The sequence below is a fragment of the Podarcis vaucheri genome (genome assembly GCF_965113315.1).
Source record: "Podarcis vaucheri genome assembly, chromosome: 1".
In the NCBI taxonomy this organism is placed as follows: domain Eukaryota; kingdom Metazoa; phylum Chordata; class Lepidosauria; order Squamata; family Lacertidae; genus Podarcis; species Podarcis vaucheri.
The window spans coordinates 49507316-49533170 of record NC_138759.1 but is presented as its reverse complement, the minus strand read 5'-3'; the positions used below and the strand labels follow the sequence as shown (position 1 = coordinate 49533170).

General features: G+C 43.0%; 1 protein-coding gene and 1 long non-coding RNA gene across 4 annotated transcripts in view; one reads left to right on the top strand and one right to left on the bottom strand.

Moving 5' to 3' along the window:
- Positions 1-25849, top strand: part of LOC309535109 — a 39519-nt gene extending 13670 nt beyond the window's left edge. The window contains exon 3 of the long non-coding RNA XR_014221019.1: positions 25061-25849. This is a non-coding gene — a long non-coding RNA (uncharacterized lncRNA). The remainder of the gene's footprint in view (positions 1-25060) is intronic.
- Positions 15146-25855, bottom strand: part of DCAF5 (DDB1 and CUL4 associated factor 5) — a 40607-nt gene continuing 29897 nt past the window's right edge. For all 3 annotated transcript variants that reach the window (XM_082224383.1, XM_082224385.1, XM_082224384.1), the window contains exons 8-9: positions 23879-24006; positions 15146-17987 (exon numbers count right to left, since the gene is read on the bottom strand). In XM_082224383.1, the coding sequence (XP_082080509.1) occupies positions 16206-17987; positions 23879-24006 (1910 nt within the window). In that variant the 3' untranslated portion in view covers positions 15146-16205. The remainder of the gene's footprint in view (positions 17988-23878; positions 24007-25855) is intronic.

Here is a 25855-nt window from a genome sequence, read left to right as displayed (position 1 = left end):
AATGTGGTAGTAGTTTATCTTAACTTCCATATATGAACTGCCCCAAAAGAACACCTTCACCTGCTTGAGTGTATGGAAGAGATCAGAGGATAGTTTGGGCAAAAGTATTAACTCCCACGTGATTGCATTTAGAGGGCCAGAATTGCAGGAAGCTCTCTTCAAAATATGCTCCATGCTTCTTGGTTTCCTCTCTGTTTGAATGTTACCACCCCACATTTGTTAAGCTAGGTCTTGAGCTATGCTGCTAAGCCAGCAAAAACACTCTTGCACTTCTGGAAAACTTGCCCGGCAGCAGAGGCACCAGCTTGCATGGGCAATTTTTTTTTTTTTTTGGGGGGGGGCAACATCACATGCATGATGCTGCACGTAACATGTGCATGACGTCAGGATGTCAGGAGAAGTTGGGGGCAGAGCTGAATGTGGTGGCCACATGGCTTCAGCGGCCAGTGGCTCCCCCTCCTGGCACCACCATTGGCAGGTGGCTTCTTCGATCCTCCTTCCCCTTCATGGCAGCAGGAGCAGGAGGAACCGGCCACTGGAACCGCACTGCGCTTGGCTCCATGCTTCACCTCCATGCTTTTTATACATAGGGGGGGCTGGCCCCCACCCCCAAAACCAAAAGGGCTCGGCCCCCAGGAGCTAGCACCCCTGCCAGACAGCACAGCAAGGTCTGTTCAAATGGCTGAACTGAAGCAACAATTGCAGTTGTTTGTATAGGCAGAGCACTGAAACTGACTATTGTGACTTTTTAGCCCAGCATCCAATATTGAGCCACATTTGCCTAGTTGTAGATATGAATATATACACTTGGTTGAGCTGGTCAGCTGCACAGGCAGGCAAGAGAGGATCACTTTTACATTCCTGCTTTGTTGGATCCTTCCCTTAGTTCTGAGAAGTAGCATGTTCTAAAAATGATATGAAACTTCCTCTGGACATTATTTTTAGAATACTAGATTGCATTCCTAGTGATAGGGCTCCTGACACCCCCTGTTTTTCATTTCAATTTGGATGCAGACAAACCAGAGACTGTGCCAAGTGATAAAAGTGACAGAGAAGAACTCCTTTCTTGATCCAAGACGCTCCTTCCTCCACCCTCAAACAATGAAAGCAGAAATGCTGGCTCCCTTCTCGTAGTGAACACTTTTATGGACTTGCTTAATGAACAGCAAATGTTTCTTCTATTTAGTCATGTTTTTAATACTGAAGCTGTCGGCATTCCATCCAGTCTGCACAGAAGCAAGCCCTGCACACATACACTTCTCAGGAGCACGTTATGTCTAGAAGAAAACTTGAGAGGCCTTCTGTCATGGTTGCTTTAAAATCAAATACATTTTATGTCATCCTTCTGGCTTTATGAAAAAAAAATATACACTGCAACAGCCAGCCATTAAACTAGTGCACAACAAATGAAGCACTTAAACTGCTCAAAACTGCAGAAATGAAAATTTTTCCTTCCAGTCTGAAACATTTTTGATGGATATTCACCAATAGAGGACTGTTAATCTTGCACACTGGGGAGCAGTGTATGGAAACCTCTGGCTTTTATGTGACTGGAATGTAGCCTACTGTACAAAGGTAAACAGGGATGGCCTGTCCTGTTTCGCCACTTGAGGCACAACAGGAAGTGTGACCCTGCCACTGCTGCCTTTGTGCCATCTGCCCCGCTACCTCTGCTGGTGGCAGATAAGCAATGTCGGCACCAGTGCCAATTTGGGGTGAGAGCTTGCTAAAATCGCATCAGATCTCACATGCAAGATCTCATGCAATTTCAGTGAGATATTGATGGAAATCAGCACCATCTTACCTGAAATTGCGCTGAACTGGGCTGGATTAACCATTAAGCAAAATAAGCACGTGCTTAGGGCTTCAAGGGAAGGGGGGCACCACAGAAATTTCCCAGTGCTGGATTAACCTTGGACCATATGGTGTAGCTGAACCAAGTTCCACAAAGAAGGCTCCCACAATAAAAGAAAAATACACACACACACAATAAAATAAAATAAAATGCTTTAATCTTCGAAATACATCAAAATTAGAATATGGTAACTGATAAACTGTCATAGATAGAGAGGTAGGTATGTAGGTAGGTAGGTAAGGGTGCACCAAAATCAATTAAATGCTTAGGGACTCTAAAGCTCTTAATGCTGGCATCCCTTCTCCACTGCCCACGGCAGGCAGGGTGTAAGAGACATGCCAATTACCCTGCCCACATTTTACACCTGTCCTACTCTCCCACCAATCTCTAGAGCAGTTTTGCAATTAAAAAGAGTTCCCTTTGTAGTTTGTGAGTGCTTGCTGATCTAACACTATCACTGGACACCCACTGGCTACTGTGAGATGGAGAGCCTTCCACTAGCTGAGGTACCAGCGGTGGCCCTTCCCTCCTGTGTCTGGTCATCCATGCAGTGGCGGAGCAAGTTGACCAGGCACCTGGGCGGGGGCAGGGCCAGCTGGGGCAGGATGCTTCACAGGGCCTTGGAGTCTGCCTGCCTCCTCCCACTCAGCCGCCCTACAGCTGGGAGGGGAGGCAGCGGGCAGACTGTTTGGGTAGCGCAGAGCCTGTGGGCACCCAAGCCACCGCGCCACTCCCTGGAGAGACACATGGCTCAGGCACTCTGCAGGCCCCGCGGTGAGGGCCAGCCGGCATTTTCTCACCCCCCCCCTTAGTGGTGACACCCAGGGCGGACCGCTTCCACCGCACCCCCTTCCTCCGCCTCTGCATCCATATTCTTATACTTTCTGCAGTGCATTGTACACATGCAGGCTATGATCTGGAACACCCCGTTAGCAGTGCATCTCGCTGGTTCTTAAACAGCAGCAATCTGGATCAAGCCCCTTGGCTGCTATTTAGCAAACCAAAATACAAGGGCCAGCCAACCGCTTAATGTCATGGCAGTCAGGACCAAACTTGACATAAGAGGGGGTTGCATCTGCTTTTAAAATGTGGGTCTGGTACATTGCACCCTTGACTGAGTATATTTTGAAATAGTTTAAATATTGTGTAATCAGCTGTGCGAGAGGAAAAGAATTTCATTCAAACATATTCCTGCACTGAAGATATAAATTTGATGAAATAAGATAATTTATATCCAGGGAAAGGTGCATAGGGGTATGCTAGAGTGCTGTCAAAAAATCGCAACTCTTGCAAGTTTGTTTTCTTTGCTAATGTAATTGAACGGTGCAGTGGATTTTCACATATCATGTACTTGTGCCAGTTCAGCCCATTTCTTTGTTTGCACAGTGACAACTTTTCTAGCTAGTCTAATCAATTCCTAAATCGTGATAGACACAAAAATGAAATGGAGCCTGATTCAGTTCACCAAAGGTACTAATGAGATGGATCTTCAAATGCTGGCTCTCTTTGAGGTACCTAGATTAAATTTGGCCATGCAAGTTCTCAGCCCAGTTAATGATATATAGCATTTAGTTTTCTTAAATATTTACTTCAGACATGACCAGATGGTGGGTTTTTATCACTGCTGCTGACCTGCAAGCAGGAGATTGCATGTGATTTTAAAAAACTGGGGAGAGAGGCTGCAACTATCTCTAGTCCAAAGAATGTCTAAAATCTATCTCCAGCCCAAAAGAATGTCTAAAATCCTAACACAACTAGGTCTGCCACAGAAGAGAAGTCATTCTTCTTCCAAATACTTGTAGAAAGTATAAAATGTTGTGGCCTCTTTCTCTCTTGCACCCTAATGTTCATCTACCCATTTAGTGGACTCAGGCTGCAATTCTAACATCACCTACCTGAAAGTAAGGATGAGAAGATTTGTCGATTTTGGTTCTCTCTGTTTCTCATTTCTGCAGTAATTAGAAATCTTTTTTTAAAAACCTCATGAAAATTCATCAGCATTTCAGTGTGAAATTGTTCTAATAGACACTTTTTTGTAATGTACACATTTTTGCAAGTTTTCCCCAATAAAATGCATTTTGGTATATAATTTTCACCAACATATTTTTATGCACACTTTCCCCTAATATTTGTATTTTTTTGTAAAAATTGGTTGGAGAGCTACATCATAAAATTCAGAGGAGTGCAAATTTCAAAGGATAACTGTGTGTTTTGGTTTTTGCATGGTTTTGGAAATTTTGAATTTGATATTTGATTCACCTTTAAATGTGAACTGAATTGGCCATCTACCCCATCCCTACCTGGAAGTAAACCCCAGCGAATTCAATAGGACCTGAGCAGACATGGTAAGGATTGTGCTGTAAGCAAGAGGCCATAATCAGGGGGTCATAGACTAGGGATCAAGAATGGGAGGCCCTTGGGCCAAATCCTGCCCACTAAGCTTGCTTTCGTTTGGACTGGATCTCAACTTTTGTACATTTGAAATAAGAGAAGAGTGTTCGTAAGCAGAGAATGCTTCATCCTTTGTCATTGCGTGGCTCCTGCTTCTTCTGCTAACAAACCTTCAACTGATGAAGGAACTGAAAGCTAGTAGGGTGGCCATATTTCCTACTTCACAGAGGGCAGTCCTCTATAGAAGGGTTGTCTAGTTCATGCCAGTTTTCAAGACAAAGAAGGGAGACCAGAGACCTTGAACAGTTAGCATTTGTATAGGATTTGGTGCTGGCACCTGCTCACACTCTTCTCCTGCTATGGAGAAATGGATTGTATTTAAATTAAACTATAGTACAGTGGTGCCTCGCAAGACGAAAATAATCCGTTCCGCGAGTCTCTTCGTCTAGCGGTTTTTTCGTCTTGCGAAGCAACCCTATTAGCGGCTTAGCGCTATTAGCAGTTTAGCGGCTATTAAAGGCTTAGCGGCTAAAAGGCGCTTAGCGGCTTAGAAAAAAGGGGGGGAAAGTAAAAAAAACCCCGCAAGACTTGCAAGACGTTTTCGTCTTGCGAAGCAAGCCCATAGGGAAATTTGTCTTGCGAAGCGCATCGAAAAACGGAAAACCCTTTTGTCTAGCGGGTTTTTCGTCTTGCGAGGCATTTGTCTTGCGGGGCACCACTGTATCTGCTCATGTAGATGAGCACATGCATCTATTTAGTCAAAGGCATGGCCCAACTTTGTCCTCTTTCACACACAAATGTGAGACTTGTTTCCTCTTTGGGGGCCATGTATAAAGGGCCTGTGGGACAGTGGCAGTCAGGTGAAACAAAAATGTCTGAAGTGTTAATTCTCTTTTTGATGCTGCATGGAGAAACACTAGTCCAAAGCAAGTGGGGTATTACTACTATGTATAACTGAAATGCAAACTCAGTTAAGTACTGAGCATATCCAACCAACAGCCTCAGTTGACTAACGTAGGTTATATCTCATGAGCAACTAGTGCACAGACTAAGGAGGCAGATGTGTTAAAAGTCTTTCACTAAATTCTATGCATATTTAATGACACTACTTGTTCATCAGCCAAAAACAATAAATGATGTCGATCTGCAGACTTCAAATCAGTTCTGCCATTCCATATTTTATCTATTATAGTGGCTTCAACATGTTTCTCAGGAATACTTACAGTGATGTGGCTCAGTTCCAGTCCTTGGCTGGCTCATGGTAAGGAACATCTAAATTTCCAGCAAACCAGAGATAGATGTTTTTGGCTTTGGTTTGTGCACCAGAGACACTTGTTCCTGTGTGCTCTCCTTTTCGTCTCTCGATCCAAACCAAGACACCCAGAGAGGCAGCTATTATTCAAGACGCCTTGGGAATTATATTGAAGTCTGGTAGCCTGGCTGTGCAATATTAACAGGCAAGCTTTCTAAACATAAAGACCCTTTTATCAAGTCTGATGTAAAAAGATATAGGGCTCCTGAACTCTGCAAGGTACTCTAAATAAGTTGTAAAGCTTTCACACATGCTTTAACTTAGTGCACAAGTACGGTTGGTGCTTACATTCTTTGCAAAGGTATCAGGGCAAGGATTTCAGCTGCCATAGCCATGACAAAAACAGCACACAAAGACAGCTGAAGACTCTGGAAACCCAACTTGGGACATCTAGTAAAACGTTAAAAACTGTCACTTTGGGGGAAGGCTTTTGTACCATATCAATTCCAAAAGCTGATCAGTAGAAGAGTGCCACTGAAATCTGCTTAGTAAGACATGCTGAACCAATTGTCAGTCTTTGCCATAATGTTTCCAGATGGGACAGAGAGCAGGTCTGTTCGAGAAGATATGTTAATCATAGCGGGGGGAGGGGGGGTAGGTGAAAGAGGACATGAAAGACCATGGTTGTCTTCTATTAATTCTGTGTAGGATATAGTTTTCTATTAAAAAAATAAATAAATTTGAAATTCCAACTACTAACCACCCTGCTCCAAGTTATTCCTTAAGGGGAATCTGTGCCCCACCCCCCACCCCACTGATGTAATTGAACTTCAGATGTCCAGCTGCCAGAGATGATGGGATTTGGGAGTCCAACAACACTTGAACTACTACAGGTCCTCCAGTCCTACCTTAGAAGTTTAATTAGCATTGCAAAATATCTTGTAACGATGAATGCGCCTAGCTGACTTAATCAAATAGCTGGCATGGTGTGGCTAATGGTAGCTGTTTGCAATGGTGGACCTTGTCCTCTCTCTAGTTGAGTTATAGGGTTTCTTGTCGACTCCCTTTCCCAGGAACTGGCCAGGCTAAAATCAGATTCACATTAGAAGTGGAACTGTGTCTGGGTCCACTATCAGATACAAGAGTGATTTTACTAACCAGATTCAGGAGGGTTAATATATCTCTTAAACTTCATTCCATTCAAAGGTCTTACTGTACTTACTAATTAAACATTCTATGGCCTTTTGAACTGTGGAGAGACTATTGGTTTTGTTTGTTCCTATGGTATGTATTTTTGTGATTTTATGTTGTAAACTGCCCTGTGATTCTTGGATGAAGGGCGGTATAGAAATTTTAAAAAAATATTATGATGCAGAGCAGATGTCAAATGATGACCATTTATTGACATTCACTGAGAAAAAAGTATAAAGCCAAGACTTTTTACAGAGAGTGTTGGTGAAATTTTATTTAGAAGGGCACGGCCTAATGGCATGTTGCCAGAAACTGAATTTATTCCACTTTATGAAATTAGGATTACAGTTGCAGTGAGACCACAACAGTTCAGCAGATTTCAGCTACAAAATGACTTTAGATTCAAATCATAAAATATAGCCTTCAGCAGAGATTTCCAATCTTGAAGCCAATCATTGTGTTCTTCAGAAGAGGGAAAAACCCACACACCCCTACACTATGGCCGAGTCGATTTTCTTGCTTTCAAGAGAAGAACTTGGCACGAAATTAATTTAGCTCTTGGAGTGAAAGAAAATTTAGCACACGCTTCACCCCAAACACATGGCCGGGTCATTTTTAAGTTCCAGAAACAAATAAGAACATATGGAGGAATCTGTCTCTTCAGATGTTAATGCTGCCATAAGCTTCTAGCCAGCACAAGTCCGTTAAGCTAAACCTAGCGGACTGCAGACCAGTTTGGCTGCATAACAACTCTTGATCTATTTATTTCAAATTGAAAACAAATTTAGGCCCAAGTTGTACATAGAATCATAGAATCATAGAATCATAGAGTTGGAAGAGACCACAAGGGCCATCGAGTCCAACCCCCTGCCAAGCAGGAAACACCATCAGAGCACTCCTGACATATGGTTGTCAAGCCTCTGCTTAAAGACCTCCAAAGTAGGAGACTCCACCACACTCCTTGGCAGCAAATTCCACTGTCGAACAGCTCTTACTGTCAGGAAGTTCTTCCTAATGTTTAGGTGGAATCTTCTTTCTTGTAGTTTGGATCCATTGCTCCGTGTCCGCTTCTCCGGAGCAGCAGAAAACAACCTTTCTCCCTCCTCTATGTGACATCCTTTTATATATTTGAACATGGCTATCATATCACCCCTTAACCTCCTCTTCTCCAGGCTAAACATGCCCAGCTCCCTTAGCCGTTCCTCATAAGGCATCGTTTCCAGGCCTTTGACCATTTTGGTTGCCCTCCTCTGGACACGTTCCAGTTTGTCAGTGTCCTTCTTGAATTGTGGTGCCCAGAACTGGACACAGTACTCCAGGTGTGGTCTGACCAGAGCAGAATACAGTGGCACTATTACTTCCCTTGATCTAGATGCTATACTCCTATTGATGCAGCCCAGAATTGCATTGGCTTTTTTAGCTGCCGCGTCACACTGTTGGCTCATGTCAAGTTTGTGGTCAACCAAGACTCCTAGATCCTTTTCACATGTACTGCTCTCAAGCCAGGTGTCACCCATCTTGTATTTGTGCCTCTCATTTGTTTTGCCCAAGTGCAATACTTTACATTTCTCCTTGTTAAAATTCATCTTGTTTATTTTTGCCCAGTTCTCTAATCCGTCAAGGTCGTTTTGAAGTGTGATCCTGTCCTCTGGGGTGTTAGCCACCCCTCCCAGTTTGGTGTCATCTGCAAATTTGATCAGGATGCCCTTGAGTCCATCATCCAAGTCGTTGATAAAGATGTTGAATAAGACCGGGCCCAAGACAGAACCCTGTGGCACCCCACTAGTCACTCTTTTCCAGGATGAAGAGGAACCATTGATGAGCACCCTTTGGGTTCGGTCAGCCAGCCAGTTAGAAATCCACTGAGTGGTAGCATAGTCAAGACCGCATTTTACCAGCTTCTTTACAAGAATATCATGGGGCACCTTGTCAAATGCCTTGCTGAAATCAAGGTAGGCTACATCCACTGCGTTCCCTTCATCTACCAGGCTTGTAATTCTGTCAAAAAACGAGATCAGGTTAGTCTGACATGACTTATTTTTCAGAAATCCATGCTGACTATTGGTGATCACAGCATTCCTTTCTAGGTGCTCACAGACTGTTTGCTTAATGATCTGTTCCAGAATCTTCCCTGCTATTGATGTCAGACTGACTGGGCGGTAATTATTTGGGTCCTCTCTTTTCCCCTTTTTGAAAATAGGGACAACATTTGCCCTCCTCCAGTCTGCCGGGACTTCGCCTGTTCTCCAGGAATTCTCAAAGATGACTGCCAGTGGTTCTGAGATCACATCTGCCAGTTCTTTTAATACTCTTGGATGCAGTTCATCTGGCCCTGGAGACTTGAATACATCTAAACTAGCCAAATATTCTTGTACTATCTCCTTAGTTATTCTGGGCTGTGTTTCCTTTGCTGAATCATTTGCTCCAAATTCTTCAGGTTGGGCATTGTTTTCTTTATCGGAGAAGACTGAGGCAAAGAAGGCATTGAGTAGTTCAGCCCTTTCTGTGTCCCCTGTTTGCATTTCACCATCTTCTCCCCTGAGTGACCCCATTGTTTCTTTGTTCTTCCTTTTGCTACGAACATACCCATAAAAGCCTTTTTTGTTGCTTTTAACCTCTCTAGCAAGCCTGAGTTCATTCTGTGCTTTAGCTTTTCTGACTTTGTGTCTACACGTGCTGGCTATTTGTTTGAATTCCTCTTTGGTGGTTTCCCCCCTTTTCCATTTTTTGTACACATCCTTTTTTAATCTTAATTCAGTTAAAAGTTCTTTAGATAGCCACCCTGGCTTCTTTAGGCACCTTCCATGTTTCCGTCTCATTGGTATTGCCTGACGTTGTGCTTTTAGTATCTCCCTCTTAACAAACTCCCAGCCATCATGAACTCCCTTTCCTTTTAGTATTGTTGTCCATGGGATCTCACCCAGCACTTCCCTAAGTTTTATGAAGTCGACTTTCTTAAAGTCAAGAAATTGAGTCCTAGTATGCTTGGCTACTCCTTTCCGCTGTATAGTAAACTTCAGAAGAGCATGATCACTCGCGCCTAATGATCCTTCCACTTCTACCCCACTAACCAGGTCATCAACATTGGTTAGGACCAGATCTAAAATGGCTGTTCCTCTTGTTGCTTCTCCCACTTTCTGGACAATGAAGTTGTCTGCAAGGCCAGTGAGGAATCTGTTTGACCTTATGCTCTTGGCTGAGTTTGACGTCCAACAAATATCCGGGTAATTGAAGTCCCCCATTACTACTATCTCCCTTCCTTTTGCATGCTTGGCCATCTGTTCCAGGAAGGCATCATCTATGTCCTCCGTTTGGCTTGGGGATCTATAGTAAACTCCCACAATGAGGTCTCTGTTATTCTTCTCTCCCTTAATTTTGACCCAAATGCTCTCACTTTGGCTTTGAGGATCTAAATCTTGGATCTCTTCACAGGTATACACATCCCTGACATATAACGCCACTCCTCCTCCTTTCTTGTCTGGTCTGTTTCTCTGAAAAAGATTGTATCCCCCCATTATTACATTCCAATCGTGGGACTTATCCCACCAGGTTTCAGTGATGCCTATTATGTCATATTTAGTTTGCTGTACCAAGAGCTCAAGCTCATCTTGTTTATTTCCCATGCTTTGCGCATTAGTGTACAGACATTGAAGTCCATTAATCATTCCCCCGTGTCTCTTATTTAAGGATTTTTTACTCCCACCACTAGGTCCGCGTGCTGTTTGCTCCATTTGGTCTATGACATTTGGATGATCCTCTTCATTAATTGATAGACTCCTACCTTCAGGAGCACTGTCTCCCTCCCCCACATTAGTCAGTTTAAAGCCCTCCTGATGAGGTTTCTGAGATTTTTTGCAAAAACATTTCTCCCAACCGTTGTGAGATGCAGCCCATCACTTGCCAGAAGTCCATCTTCAAGAAACTGCAGTCCGTGATCTAAGAATCCAAACCGTTCCTGTTTACACCATTTGCGAAGCCAGCTGTTCACTTCCACTATTTTCCCCTCTCTCCCTGGGCCACGTCGTTCAACTGGGAGGACAGATGAGATGACAATTTGTGCATTTAGTTGCTTCAATTTCCTGCCGAGAGCCTCGTAGTCTCTTTTGATCTTCTGGAGGCTATTGCTTGCAGTGTCGTTGGTTCCCACATGAACCAAGAGGAAGGGGTATTTGTCAGTGGGTTTTATGATTCCTTGCAGTCGTTCAGTTACATCTTGGATCTTAGCCCCGGGGAGACAGCACACTTCCCGAGACATCTTGTCAGGCCCACAGATCACTGCTTCTGTTCCCCTCAGTAGGGAATCCCCTATCACCACTACACGCCTCCTCTTGGGTTTGGTCGGGGTTCTTCCGTGAGCTGTCCGTTCCAAGGTCGCCTGCACATTCCCTGAGGACTGACTTTGCTGCTCGTCTTCATATACCTGATCGACTGTAATGAGGGAGAGATCCTCAAATGGAGTCTGCTCTTCGTCTTCCATGCTAGGGGAGAGGACCTCAAAGCGATTGTGTATTTCTAAGCAATCAGAGTGAACCCTGGGCCTCCTACTTCTTTGAGTCACGTTTCTCCATATATCTGGCTCCTGTGTTGGTGAACTAGACTCCTTCTCAGGGGAGTCCCCTGTCTCCTCCTTGGTGGAGATGGTGTGCTCTGTTGGTGGAGATGGTGTGGAGATGGAGATGGTGTGCTCTCTTGGTGGAGATGGTGTGCTCTTACATATATGCAAGTAGGATACTTGGAAAGGTTTATTCATCTTGCCTATTTTTCTGTCTATGCTGGGGCAATGCATACTCATTTCTACTTGGTTCTTCCACAAACTCCTCAGTCAAGTCACTAATTTTCAGCTCATTTCCATCTATATCAAATTGTAGTAGCACAAGGTTACTGTGAAGAGAAATTGGAAGGACATACTTTGCACAATGCAAGCACATCATTCTCTTTCCTCTGTAATAATGTTAGCTGAAAATCAAATAAAGCAGAGGTTTCCTGAAGGGTGCCATTTTTAAGTGGAGAAATGGAGAATACCCAGCAATGTCTGGTACACTACAGTCAGGTCCCAGAACTAAAAACAGTTCATAGAGGAACAGTAGCTAGCCTTCCCAAAGGCAGGACAAATATACGATGGTCATGATTACAGTTGATGGCAATTGTCTTTGGACTTGAGGAGTGGGCCTCTCAAACTCTTTAAAAGCCGTTTTAAAAATGAATTGCTACTGACAACCTTGCGCATGGCTTGAACATGCCCTATTGAATACAATATTTCTAAGTTGGCTTAGGCTAACCTTAAATTGGCAAGTTGCACTAAGATGCAGTCTTTAATTCTGCACAACTTTGACGTAGCCACAACTATGTTGCAGCAGAATTAAGGATGTCATGCTTCTACAGCATCTTAGGTTCTCATTTACAGTGCAAGTAGGTAACTTGGAGAGCTATGTTATTATTTTAGGTTTTGCAACAAGTCTCTCAAACCATCTGTACAATAGCCATAAAAGTTTTGCTGAAGGTATTTTCTTTCACATGGCTAAAATGAGCCCTGGATCAATCACAGATGGTTGCTGAATATTTCTGCAGCAGTTAACATTGCATATTTTTAATCTATTTTTACACAAACTAGAGCTATCTGCAGTTAGATTAAAAGTTATCTGGTGTTCAAGCATACCTATGACCAAAATATAAAGGTGTCTTTGAGAACACTGAAAGTAGCAAAATAATTTAATTCCAGAAAGCTGCTACTTATCATAGGAAGGAAAGGCCATCAACAATATTATCCTTCATTCCCCATAAGGAGAAACATAACAAAGCCAAACTAGCCAACACATACACGACTACTCTGCAGTTATTAAAAATATACCCTTCTTTAAATCAGTTGCAGATTTGGTCCATCAATGCAGCTATAAGTTAAAGCTTGCAGTCATGTTTTTGGTTTTTTTTAATGTAAGAACTGATGTGTTCTGTCAAACCAATGATTAAGCTGGTTCAGTGTTATGTCTCCCAATATTCACTGGCCAAATGATAGAAGGGATTTCTCATCTATGGGCATGGTGGTGCTCCTAGCAACTGGGGTCATGTGACCTTTTACCATAGAAATTCTGGTCAACATGATTCATAACCACCCATGATTTTATATTCCAAGTAAAAATTTCAGTAATTTCCTGGCTTTTTAAATGGCAAAGCTTGTTCCCATTTCCTTTAAAATTACTGGGGAGATACAAGTCAATGAAATTTTGGCACCTTACTGTAAGGTCTCCTAATGAGGAATAAGACGTGGAGAGGAGAAACAGTCAAGACAACATAATCCTCAAGGAAAAGTCTTTGTTGACTTGGTTGGGTTTGGGAGCTGCTGCTCTGCAACTCCACCTGTTTTGAGTGCCAACGTATGTGCCTGTAGAGAATAGTTTAAGTGATAAAATGAGGAGGGGGAGGGGGAAGAGCTGCAAAGCCCCAAACTACAGAATGAGTAAGTTCAAGTTACAAAACACACAACAAAGTTTTACCCCAAGGTTTGTGCTTTCAAGTTACAGTGACAGGAGAGGAAAATCTATCTGCTAACTATTATGCTATTGCACAATGCTTTCCAATTGCAAAACCATAAGCATTTGCTTTTTCATATCTTTGCGATGGAGAAACTCCCTCCTCAATGCACTTACACACCCACCACACCACAATCAGATTAATATTAATTAATTATTTGTAAAGCAGATCAAGTTATTCGACTTGAAGCATATCCACTCTGCCTTTCATGCTTTTACTTCTCCCTTGGGCAGTATATTTTCTTCCATCTCCTTTACCTTGTCTTCCAGTTCTTCTGAAATCCCCTTTTCCATTTCATGAAGGTGGCCCCCTTCCCTTTCCCCAGTAAAAGCTTAGGCATAAAGCAACGCTTCCAAAACCAGGGCTGTAGAGCTTAGTTGAGCAGCTGTGTATTACAGAAGACCCTTTTTGCATGAAAAGCTAAGCACCAGTTAATAGATTCAAGAGACACACTTTCCTTTTCATTCATCATTAAAGAGGCCCCCAAAATTAATGACTGCCCCCACCCTTTAGCCATTGACACAGCAGCATACAATATACACAAAGGAAAATTGTGCAAAGTACTACACAACAGGGCACCTCATTCTGTCATTTTTGGTTTGGTTCTAAAACACTGACCTGGCCATGTAGGACGCTTCTATTAGAAGAATCCCCTAGCAAGTGATGATCCAAGGAACATGGAGAACTCTCAAGTTCCAAGAGAAGGCTCAAGCAGTTTCAGCGCTAGTGAGGCTCCGCCACAATGCTTAGCATTTTATTTTTATAGTTATTGTTTAAGACAGTGTTCACAAACTCCCCCCCAAACTTGAATATTGCTGAGGGTACTGGTGCCACTTAATGATTCCCCCCCCCCCCCGGTTGTAGTAATTGTAATGTGCTGTGCGAGGTGCTGTATGGTTTTTAATTGTATTTTTAAGAGAGCTTTTGTGGGTCTCTTGAATGAAACTCTGGTTCATGTACTTAGTTTGGAAAGCCCTGGGTAAGAGTCACTTCAGTACAATATTTCACACAGCCATCATAAATCTTGTGCAGCAAACTATGCCAGCAATCCTACACAAACTTATGTGGGACTAAGGGCAGTACCCAATGAAGTGGTCCCGTTGTTGCAAGGACTTCTGCTTGCCCAACAAACCTTCCCCTCCCTTGCCCAATCTGCTCTTCAGTATTGGGGTGCCACTAGAGCATATTTGGGGAGCATGAGAGGGGAAGCACAGAAGTCTTTGCACAAATGGGATGCCCTTGTTAGATGCAACACTAAGTCCAGATGTACTCAGTGGAGCTTGCTTCTGACTAAAGATGCATAGAACTAGGCTGCAAAGTAGATGGCTGTTTGTTTTGTGGTATAAAGTTGATTAGTTCCTTCACATTTGTATAGGTGCCCATATCATAAATGCCTCAATATGTACAAAAATCAGGAAGAGACCAAAGGGAAGAGATCTTAAACATGTGTGGAGGAGGACTCCTACTGAAAATCTTCCCATCCCACCCCTCCTTAATCCATATTTGACTTTCCAAAATCACACAAAACCATTAAGACACGCTATAAGCAATGAAGTATTAGAGGAAAAGAGCTCCAGCTAACACTAAAGGACACAGCAGTAGGGCAGGCACCTACCAACCTACTTTGTAAGGTGAGAAGGGACAGGCAAACCACCCAAAAGCAGAGCACAAATCGTAACAGCATCTAGGGGAACCCCTCCCCCCACCCCCACCCTGTTGAGTACGGTTGTGCCAGCCACCATTATTAAAAAGTCCGCAGGTAACGTACGAAAATTGGCTGATTAACATTTCTGTTTACTTGGAATCCCAGAAGAATTTACCAGTGTCAAGTGCTGAACTGCAAGGCCATCCCCTCTCCAGTATATAACTATTGTATTACAAAAATATATACCAATGTTATGGTTTACCATAAAAAACAAGATAGTCAATACACACAAAAATATTTGTTTAATTGGAAACCATACATCAATCTGCACCTTTTGAACAGTAGTGCAGGACTTGTAAAACCAGGGTCTCTAAAGTCAGCCTACTGTTCCAAAGAAGATCAATTATTTTAAAAAAGGAAAAGAAAAGAAGAGAGAACCGGGTCTCAAGATTCAGTTTACGCTCACAGTTAGCTTGTTAGGTACATCAATATGCATTTTTCTCCTCCGAGTTACACTAACCATCTTTCCTGGACTGTATCACCAGTTTCATGCAGACACAAGAGTTGTAGCTACATACAAGATTTCGTGTAGCTTTCCTGCAAGTTATTTTGTAAATCAGGTAATAGCTTAGGGACAGCAAATGAAGCCATGGGAAGTACAGCAGTGCTTCCAGATTATACCTCTAGTGAATTTCAATTGGAGTGGAGTCTACGTTCTAATCCAATGACAAATATGGCTACTTTGTGGGAGGAGAGGCTTAACTTTAGAAGAAGGAAAAAGAGCAAGGTCATTCTGGATACTACCTTAACAGTTTCAAACAAAACCATCTCCTGCTTCTTGAATGAGTAATTGGATTACTTTAAGTACAAACAGCTGTGTGATGTTACTTTACATACATAAACCATGAGAATGCTTCCACCAAATCAAACAGTCACTCTTCTTTAAGACTTCAGAAGCATGGGAGAGGGTTAGAAGGCTGCACCCAATTTGCTCCCATTTTCATGTGCAGAAAAACACCCCAGAAGCATCAGTCATAGATGTCAGTTGCCTATCACTCAAGTCAATGAGGCTATAAAACCCACAGTATCAACACGCAAATAATTCTTTTCAGAAGAGTAAGATTTACAATAGCCACGTTAGGTAGCTAGCTGAACAAACACCACACATCACACGGGAATAAGTCAACTGTCTGAATAAGGATTTACTTGAACAGAACCTTGTAAGGATACACTATACTCAGTCTCATTTTAAAGGTTGATTAGATTTTTTTATACAACATAGCCCCTGGCAATTTAAAATAGACCCACTGGAGAATGGAATGGAGAACTGGAAATGTGACATTTCAAACCCAGGCTGCGTGTGTTTTTAACTTCTTTTCTGAGGAAGACTTATCAGAATCTGTGTCTTCAAACTCTGTTCTATGCCTTTTCTGTCGCCCACGGATCTGCGAGCCATCACTGCCCGGAAGATGCAACTCGGCAGCTTCCTCTTTCGTGCTCACGGTGTGAGTAGGAGAGTCTGTTGCAGACAGGCTGCATTCCTTGTGCAAGGATGTGCATGTCTGCACAAGGCTGCCATTATCAGCATTTAAGTGTAATTGTCTTCCTTGAGCCACAGCCTCCTGCTCTCCAAAACTCTGTCCGTTACTAAGGTAAGAAGAGCGAGGGTGCAAGTGACCATTATTGTGGTTTGCACAGGAATTGTCCGTGTTCCTGTCCTCATTGTCATCTGTTGGGTTTCTAGAGTAATTTCCAGATCCACTACAGGTGGCAGCGGTGGAAAATGAATCCTTCGAGACAACCAGTGGGTTGTGGCTGGGGGCAGGTTGACAATTCTGGTTACTTTTCTGCTCCACAAATCCTGCAGGCTGGCTGCGTGCCTCTTCGGAGCAACTACTTCGGCCTTTGCATGTGGCTTTTCCATTGAGCTTCTTCATCTCAAACGAATGCTCCACAGTCCCACTGTTTCCGTTCCCTTGGGTGACGTTCTCTTGATCCTCCAGCTGCCGCTGATTATCGCATTCATGATCTTGGCCATTTCTAGAATTTTCTGCCGAGCTACGTTCCTTGAAGGTTTCCTTGTTGCGGTTTTCAGTAGAGGGATCCTGCCCACCTTGGGTTTTTCTGCTCGTTCCAGGTCTCCCTTCACTTTCACCACCTCCATGCGAAGTTTCGCCATCTTTGTTAGCTGCATAAGACATATAAGAATAGTGGAGCCACCTGAAAGCTTTGTAGATCTTCCTGTCTACAGATTCACTTTCTGTGCAAGGAGAGACCTTCTCTTTGCGGACCTCAGTATTTGCAGTACTCCTTTCGGGAGATGAGGCTGGAGAAGGAGAGAGGTCATCCACTTTGATCTGGGGATAATCATAGAGGTCTTCGCCTAAGTAGGTACTTGTGTTTTCTGTGCTGGCATTTGCATTAGTCCTTTCTTCCTTTTGTGGCTTCTGCCTGCGCCTTAGTGCGTTGCGTTGCCGGGTTGAGGCACGGCGCTCATTCAGTTCCTCGTCATCTTCTGTGCTGCTGCTGCTGCTGGAGCTGCTTGAGTCATTCTCTTCGGGACTTGGGGACCTGGGCCTTGGAAAGAGATCAGCATCCAGCTCCGTCTCACAAGTATTTTCATCAGAATCAGACTCATTAGAAAGGGCCAAGAGACGCTTGTCTTGGTACCTCCTCAGTGCAGACAAACGTTGCTGGCGAGAAGCCACAGCTTCTCTGGCTGGTGGAGATTCGGTAGATCTCAAGGTTCCCAAGTTATAGGCAGCTTCATCAGATTCTTCCGTCATGTGAGGTGGGGAGTGATGCAGAGATGTGGAGGACTCAGACTCACTATACCCTGAACGCTCGCTTACTCCGGCATGGAGCTGCAGGATTGTGCTTTCACTAAGGTCACTGTCGGAATCAGAGCTCCACCCCTCAATCTCTCGACGGACCAAGGAGTCAAAAAAGGCCATCATCCGTGGATCCTCTTGGACTGACTGATTGGCATAGTCATGAGACAGGCCACTGCCACTGTTTAGCACAAGACTAATGTACTCTTCATGTGTGTACAGACAACGGGAATCGTCCTCGATTTTACCATCCAGATCTCCTGTGCAACCAGGCTGCCGGTAAGGACTCCAGATCTGTAAAAAGAATAAAAAGAAGTGTTGCTTTATATATATCACCCGGTTGCTATTTTAAGGCTTTTCAGCAGTCTACTGATATACCTATATCATTTTGCAAGACTATTGGCGTAGCTGATCTTAAAGAACAATTCTTTTTACTCAGTTTCACAAAGATGTTCCATTTCACATGCAAAATGTTTCCCCACCTACACTTGAGGATTCACAACTCATAAAATGTTTCCAGCTTGAAATGAAATGAACGCCAGACTGCAGAACTCTATTTTTATCTAATAGGTGTTTACAAGTGGGGGGGGGGGAGAGAGAAAGGAGGTGGTAAGAATACTAGGTTGCTTTCTGAATAAAAGTCTAGGCAGTAAGGAAGGCATTTGTTTCCCAGGAAACTAAAGCTAGAGTTTGTTTTAGAGACGTGTTGTGGTGTTTCAATAAGTTGCATCACAGCAGTTGTGGATGGCGGCACAATGTAAGCTGAACATCTATAATGTTTGGTGTCTTACAGTGCTTTTATATTTTGTTGGAAGACGTCCAGAGTGATTGGGGCAACCCAGTCAGATGGGTGGGGTAGAAGTAATAAAATAGCAGTTGTTGTTGTTGTTATTATTGGTTCCCCTATACTCAAATGCCATGATAACAGCAGTGCAGCCATTTCCAATCATGTATGCCTATGAGGCTGATGGGGGTGCTTAGAATTTTGCTGTCCTACCAAGTATTTCTTAAAAATACACCTAGGCTAGCACTAAAAGACAATTATATGGTTGAATTAGCACAGATGATCAGAACCACCTGACACCATTCACCTCCCAGGCAGAAGGCTGTGCTTGCAAAAGAGGATGATCATGCCTGTTAGTGTACATCTGTGCTCATTTAATCACCAACAGCAGACATGATCCATCCTCTTTTGCTAGCAGATCTATGCACATGGGAGGTAAACAGCATAGTAGGGCTTGGAGGTAATGCCCATTTATCCTAATCCGCTTCTTAAAAAAATTGATTGCTTGCCAGCCCTTCTGTAGCAGGCCCTACCTCCCCACCTTCATCTAGCCCTCACCTAAGTTGTGGGTTGGGGCCTTCGAGAAACGTGCTCTACATATTTATCTTATTTTAGTTCTGCTATTTATTATCAGCCTTTCACCCCAAGGGGCCAGGCCAAGTAAACAACAGGATGGACAATAGAATGGACCCCTGCAGAATTCCATAGGTCAATTCCCAGGGTGTCAAGTAACAGTCCCCCCCCCCCAATTGCTCCTTTCTGGAACTGACCCTGGAGGTAGGAACATAACCCCAGTAAAATGGTGCCCCCCCAGTCAGTCCAGAAGAATTCCATAGTCATCACTACCAAAAGTCAGAGAAGTCAAAGAGAATGCACAGGGTTGCATTCCCCTTCTCTCTCAACAAAAGTCATCAGACAAGGCACCCAAAGCAGTTTCAGTACAATGAAGAGGCCTGGAGCCAGAATGAAATGGGTCCAGATGCTCAGCTTCCTTCGCACAGGCTTAAAGCTGGACCACCACCATGCTTTTAATCACCTTGCCCAAGAAGGGGATATTTGTGACTGGGTGATAGTTGTTTAGTGCTGCTGAGTCCTGATAGGTCCTCTTAACAGCCCTTTAAAGGAACCAGTTCAGTAAGTAGCTGAATTCAGAAATGCCTCCCTCAAATTACTTCCCCCAGAACAAAAAGTACAGACACGCGGAGGTTGTTCCTATTTTAATTCTGCATAATAACGGAATTGTCCAACTTTGAGGAAGACCTGCAAGGAACACCCATTGGATCACAACATGAATGTGGAATCTGGGGAGATTCCAAATGTCAGTAAGGAAAAAAAAATACATATAAGTCATTAGTTCTCATGCATCTGTAGAAAAGTTTGGGTTAGAAAGATAGTATCAAAACCAAAGAACAGGTTAGGCAGTAATCAAAAGGGAGAAAATTTAATGGCTCTTGAATTTCCCCTTCAATTACGGTATTTGAAAATAAAGTCAGGAACTTCACACCCTTCCCTCACTCCATTCTTCCATACCATCCTCAAGCCTAGTCCCCACACCCACTTTGAAAACCTGAATCCTAAAAACATGACTTTGCAGAAGAAATCCTTGTAAAGGCACTTACTACCAAAGAATGTAACAAGATAGACATGACTCCCACCTTACCATTTTCTCCTTTGTTTACCTGCCAACTAAGATTTCACTTCATGCATCTGACAAGTGGGCTTGAGTCCCTGAAAGCTTATGTCACGATATATGCATTCGTATTGAAGGAGACACAAGAGACACAAGACTGATTGTTTTTTGTTGCAAGAGATGAACACAGCTACTCTTTGGGAAGATTTTAGAGTTGGGATAGAAGTTGAGAAGTAAGCAAAGCTCTTCAAAGGAGCAACCTTTTTTATCATCACCTGCAGTTGCCAGGAAAGCCTCAGACTCCTTTTACATGCAGGAAGGTGGCCTTTCAGAGATGTCAGGTTAAGTCACATGCCCGCAAGATATTTTATGCTGTGTTCAGGTAGGCTAAATTATGATTTTGCTGCAAGTGTATATAATTAGGTGTGCTACATCAAATTATCCTATAAAAGCAAGAGACAGATAGTAGCTTGTCTCTATGGTTGTCTCCATAGAAACATGGCTGAAAAAACCTTCCATCTCTTACATAGTACTGCATTTCAATTTTCATTAAAGTATAAATCAGCAATACCTTACAACTTTCCCTCCCACACAGTTTGACAAGTTGCCACTACCATCAATGTTCAGTTCAACACTGCCCTCCTGCTGTCAAGCCCTCTACAGACTTCAGTCAGTTTCTCTCAATAGTGCCCACAACTCTACCTTTCTACCGCTTGCAGAGCAACATCTGCCTGCCCTGCCAAGTAAGCTTTTCTGCAGTCTTCTCCTTTGACTCACCATTATGTTCTCTCTGAATCATGGCGTTGCTTCATAATCTCCATTTAGTTTAAAGTCTCTTCTCAAAGGCTATCTTCCACATAAAAACTTTACACAAAATTACTCTGTCATCAAGCCATGCTAACAATTCAAATAAAGCTGGATTTTAAATTTACTTTAATTCATAACACGCCAAAACAGAAAAGTCACCAGCAGCTGTCCACACCCGCTCATCTACCTCTCAAATTCCTCTCAAGGCCAAGTTTTGGCAACCCCTGTAAGGATTTAGGAGCCAGATAGATCAGCTTTCTGAAGGGTTATTAAAATTGGGAGCCCTTGCAAAGAACTGCTCTGTTGGGTTCCTGCCAATTCAACCTTACCCAGGTGAAAATTCCAGTGCAGGGCCTCACATTTTGATCTGAACAGGCGGGAAAGTCTATAAGGGGCTCACAAGGCTGGCCTACAATGTGTGATCGTAGGATATGAGCTTCGGTGCGAGCAATCTGAAGCTGAGCCATTCTTGTCCCAAAATAGGTTGTCTTGCAAAAATGAGAACAAGGCACAGAAAAACTGGAGTTCCAGCAGGGCAGTTACATACATCAATATTTCTTCCTCATAATTAGTTTTAAGCTTGTACATTAGAAAAGATAGGCATGTTTCACAAATACACATGCTGAACCTATGATCTAACATGAATTCTCTTTTACAGAGGCATTCAAGCACCACAACCTTTCAGGTTGGGAGAGCTCTTGAAAAAGACACTTAACTGAATCACTATCCCCCCCCCCCCAAAAAAAAAGTAGGTGCAGCAAAAGCAACACAGGGGCTGTTTATATACATACATTAATCCAACAGACCAAGTACCGTCACCCAGGAAAGATTCAAAGCTTCATTGGTTATTACATCCAGATTTCTCAAAAGGCTTCAAACTGAACCAATTAAGTCTATGCGTACTGTATACCCGTTTGGCAGAAACTGGTGTAAATACAGTTAGGGCAGACGTCTTGAAAACAAGAAGCAAGGCATTTCAATGGTACACAACACTGTGTAATTAAAATCCTTGCTTGTGCTGCTGCCAGATATATCCCTTTTTAAATATGCATTAGTATCTGGAGAATAGGGTGAGAAAGCAGTAGCAAACTCAAAGAACAAGCCAGAGACACAGACTGAATATAGATTCTTGGTACTGTATTATGCAGACAGGCAGTGGACCATGCTGGCAGGATTTGGGCCAGCCATGACCCCCAGCTTGTAAATGGCCAACAGGGTTACAGTCAGTCAGTCAATGTGCAGCTGACTGAAGTGTTTACATGATATACCTCAATTACTGCCATCTGCCCTAAAGACATTTACAAAGCTCTTCAGCGGATGGTTGAAAACAGAACAGGCGTAGAATTAAATCCTCTTGAACCTGCTTTCTAAGCCTGCAGGGCACCTGTATATACATAAAAGAGCTCAAGACGATCTACTCAAGGGTTCAGCTCAACGTCAGGGAGCCAGTGTGGTGCAGCAACAAGGGAATTGGGACTTGGACCAGGAAGAGTGACTTTCAAGCCCCTCTCCACCCATGAAACTCCCTCTCTCCCAGCTAAATGGCTACTTCACAGGTTTGTTCAGAGTTTAGAATGGGTAAAATCCTGGATTTGAAGGAAGGCGACGCAAATGCGGCCAATGTGTTCTGTGGCAGAACCAAAACCAAATATGTGTACCATCCCCAAAACAGCTAATGTTGTGGTTTGCACCCAACTCCAATAATCTCAACACAGCAAAAAAATAACCTCACTGATGCACAGGCAGTAGCCTCTAAGAGTGTTTCAAGCAATCAAACATTTCAGACCATCTACTATTTTCATAAATATTTATCAAGTTATCGCTCCTTACAACTGTGTCTTGCATGAACACCTGGAGAAGCTGAGTGTTGTTTCAGATCTTAAGGGTTATTTACCCACAGAACAGAGGGCGCCAGCTATGGACATATTTACAAACCGGAGAAACTATTGGGAGCACCATGTACATTCCACAACTATGCACATGGATGTAGACTCATTCCCTTCACCCTGCCAGTATTTAGCCCTGGGAACGCCCTTTGGCTCCCCACTAAGCTTAAGTGAGGGTGACCAACCCAGAGTGTGCAGCTGGGGAGCAAAAGTTAAAATTTCCCAAGCCAAATTTCAGCAGGGAAGGGGTGGGAGGATGGGACCCTGCAGGTGTCAGGGAAGGCCTCCAAGGGCATGTATTCATCCATGGACACTGAAAAAGCCTCCTCTATGAAGAGGGGCTCCCTGAGTGGACATGCTTTCTCTCAAGAAGCACCCGTCAATACAGCTGCTGCTCTTGATAAAAGACAACTGCTTAAATGCCTTGGACAACTCATTTGTGGTTTTTATTGCAATTATTTGTTATGTTCTAAACAGATTTCATATATGTATATAGTTTTAATTCTATTGATGTTTAACTGGTTTTCTTAAAAATGTTTTTAGTGAGTCATGTTTTTATCTGTAAGCCACTTTAGAATCCTATAAGGGGAAAAGCAAGGTATGAATAAATATTATAATAATTGGCTCAAGGAAACCCTTTGTTTCCTTGATCAAGTTATCAGCCCCCCCTTCCATGGCTGCATTTCAGTAAACAAACAACTCCCCACAAAACCCAAATATGTGGGAGACATGAGCAGGCTGCCAACATTTTATCTAGTTTGGTTCTCACCGAGGGGGATAAAGTGCGTGGGTGTCTCGACTGTACCAGCTTTGATTAGTGCAATTATATTAAACATGCCATTTGCTGGTGTGTGTGGCTGCCTTAACTTGTATTTCCCAATAAATGAAGAATATGAAGCACATTCTAGCAAAGAACACAAGGCCTGCATTATCATAGCAACCAACAGTTCTGCTTAAGAACACGCATCACAGAGAATGAGCAAGGAAATGTTTACACATTTAAAAGAAGTTTCATTTACTTTAAGATCTGAGAAGAGGCTACTCAACAGCCATGGCAAAGCGGAGGAAAAGGGCTCACCTTAATAATCTTTTCCACACCTGAGGAGCAGATCATGTAGGTGTGGGGATTAAATCGGACCTGATTCACAATTGAACGATGACCTTTCAATACCATAAATGCACCATTAACCACCCTGCCGATTCCACCTGGAAAAAAACAGCAAGAGAAGAGAATAGCTCCATATACCAGAGAATGGCTTGTTTGCACTGAATTTGAAATACAAGCTGTATACAGCTACAGGCCATAAGTCCACCACTGTGCACCTTCCACTAAATTAGTCACTATTTCATTGGCAGCAAGTAAAACTGCCTTAAATCAAGGACACCCTGACTCTGGACTATGCCAGTGGTGAAATATTCAAAAACTCCAGTAAGCCTGTATGCATGCATACCACATATAGTTGTGAAAAACAGCATATTGATAACCAATGTAACTGGAACAGAACAGGCTGGAGATAGGAATGTCTGGTGGAGACGTACTGCATCATTTCTCATCAGATGAAGCTTCCAAATCATAGTCAGTCTTCCCCTTAGCAACTTCAGAACTATGGACAGGCAGATAGATGGCCATTCCATTTTACTACACTGTTGGTACTAACTATTATCCAGAAGGTAAAGTAGTGATGGCCTCAACAGAGATAGGAAGAAAAGCTACTTCAAGTAAAGGGCAAGCCAACACAAATGCATTTGTTTTTATCTACTCTCTTGGTGGTTTACCAATTGATTAGTCACTGTAATGCTTATGGCAGATCCATTCCTTGATCCAAACCAGGATTCCAGGTTGCTCTGAGTTAAGTGTAGACTAGTTCACCCCAGGACTTACAGTAGGCAGACCAGGGGAAAGGGAATTCTGGAAGGAAGAACAGCAATCTGCACGTAGCTGCAAGTAAGGAAGGAACTCTAAAACAAACCTGCTATCTAATAAGACACAGTACACGTCCTGGGTCTTATGTTTCTAAGAGTCCCAGGCCTCTGAACCCAACAGGTCTGTGTCTCCTTTATCACAGGAGAACTACATTCACTTGGTCATACAAATATAAGGCTGGGTTGGTTCGGTCACCAAAACCATGAACCTTTAGGCAAGTCTGGACAATTACTTAGAAGTGCTGGAAGTACTGAAGAGAACCAGTTTTCTCCAAAAAGCCCTTTGACTGTAGCGCTTGGCAGCACAGTAAAGAACTTATTACTTCATGTATTTCAGCTTGGTCACTCAACCGCACTGCTCAACAAACGATGCTTCTGGAAGCCCAGAAGTGGAACATGAAGGAACCTTCATTTTGTTTTTTAAAAAGCAGCCATGTTGGGGACACAAAAGTGAGAAAGCAGTGACACTCATGACAACATACATAGACCAACAAAGAGCTAAAATTAAAGCACTAAACTTAGTGCATGTGTGTTTCAGTAGTTGTTAATATTGTGAATATGTAATGCTTTTTTGTGTTTTAGCTGTTGCATTACTAAACTGTTACATACTCGGATTGATCAATGAATAGCACAGTGTTAGGTGAAAAATATAGATACCTGTATTCCCCACCCCTACAAGGCAAAGAGCAGCTAAGGGGGGGAGATGATTTTGATTAAGAAGGCGATGGGGACGAGGATATATACACACATGTCACACACAAACCAGGAGAACTTCAGTGCTTCCAAGCAGACATGCAAAGGATTGCAAACAACACGGGGTTTACACAAAGGTGTGCATGTACAGGAAGGTGGCCCCAATATTGCACCTCTTGCGTAAATTGCTAATATTGTAGAATAGTGTTCCCCAAACTTACAAGGATTGTATACCTCTTTTGAGAGGTTATACCAGTGGTAGGCCTTTTTGGGAGAAGATAATTTGTACTTTTAATATCTAGACTAGAGCAAATGTACCCTTTGAAACTCTTCTGTGTAACCCTGGGGGTATGCACATCACACTTTGGGAAACACTGTTATAGAAGACTGCTTTTCCTAGCGCTAGTAACTTAATTTGGAAGATTTTTCAGGAACACTC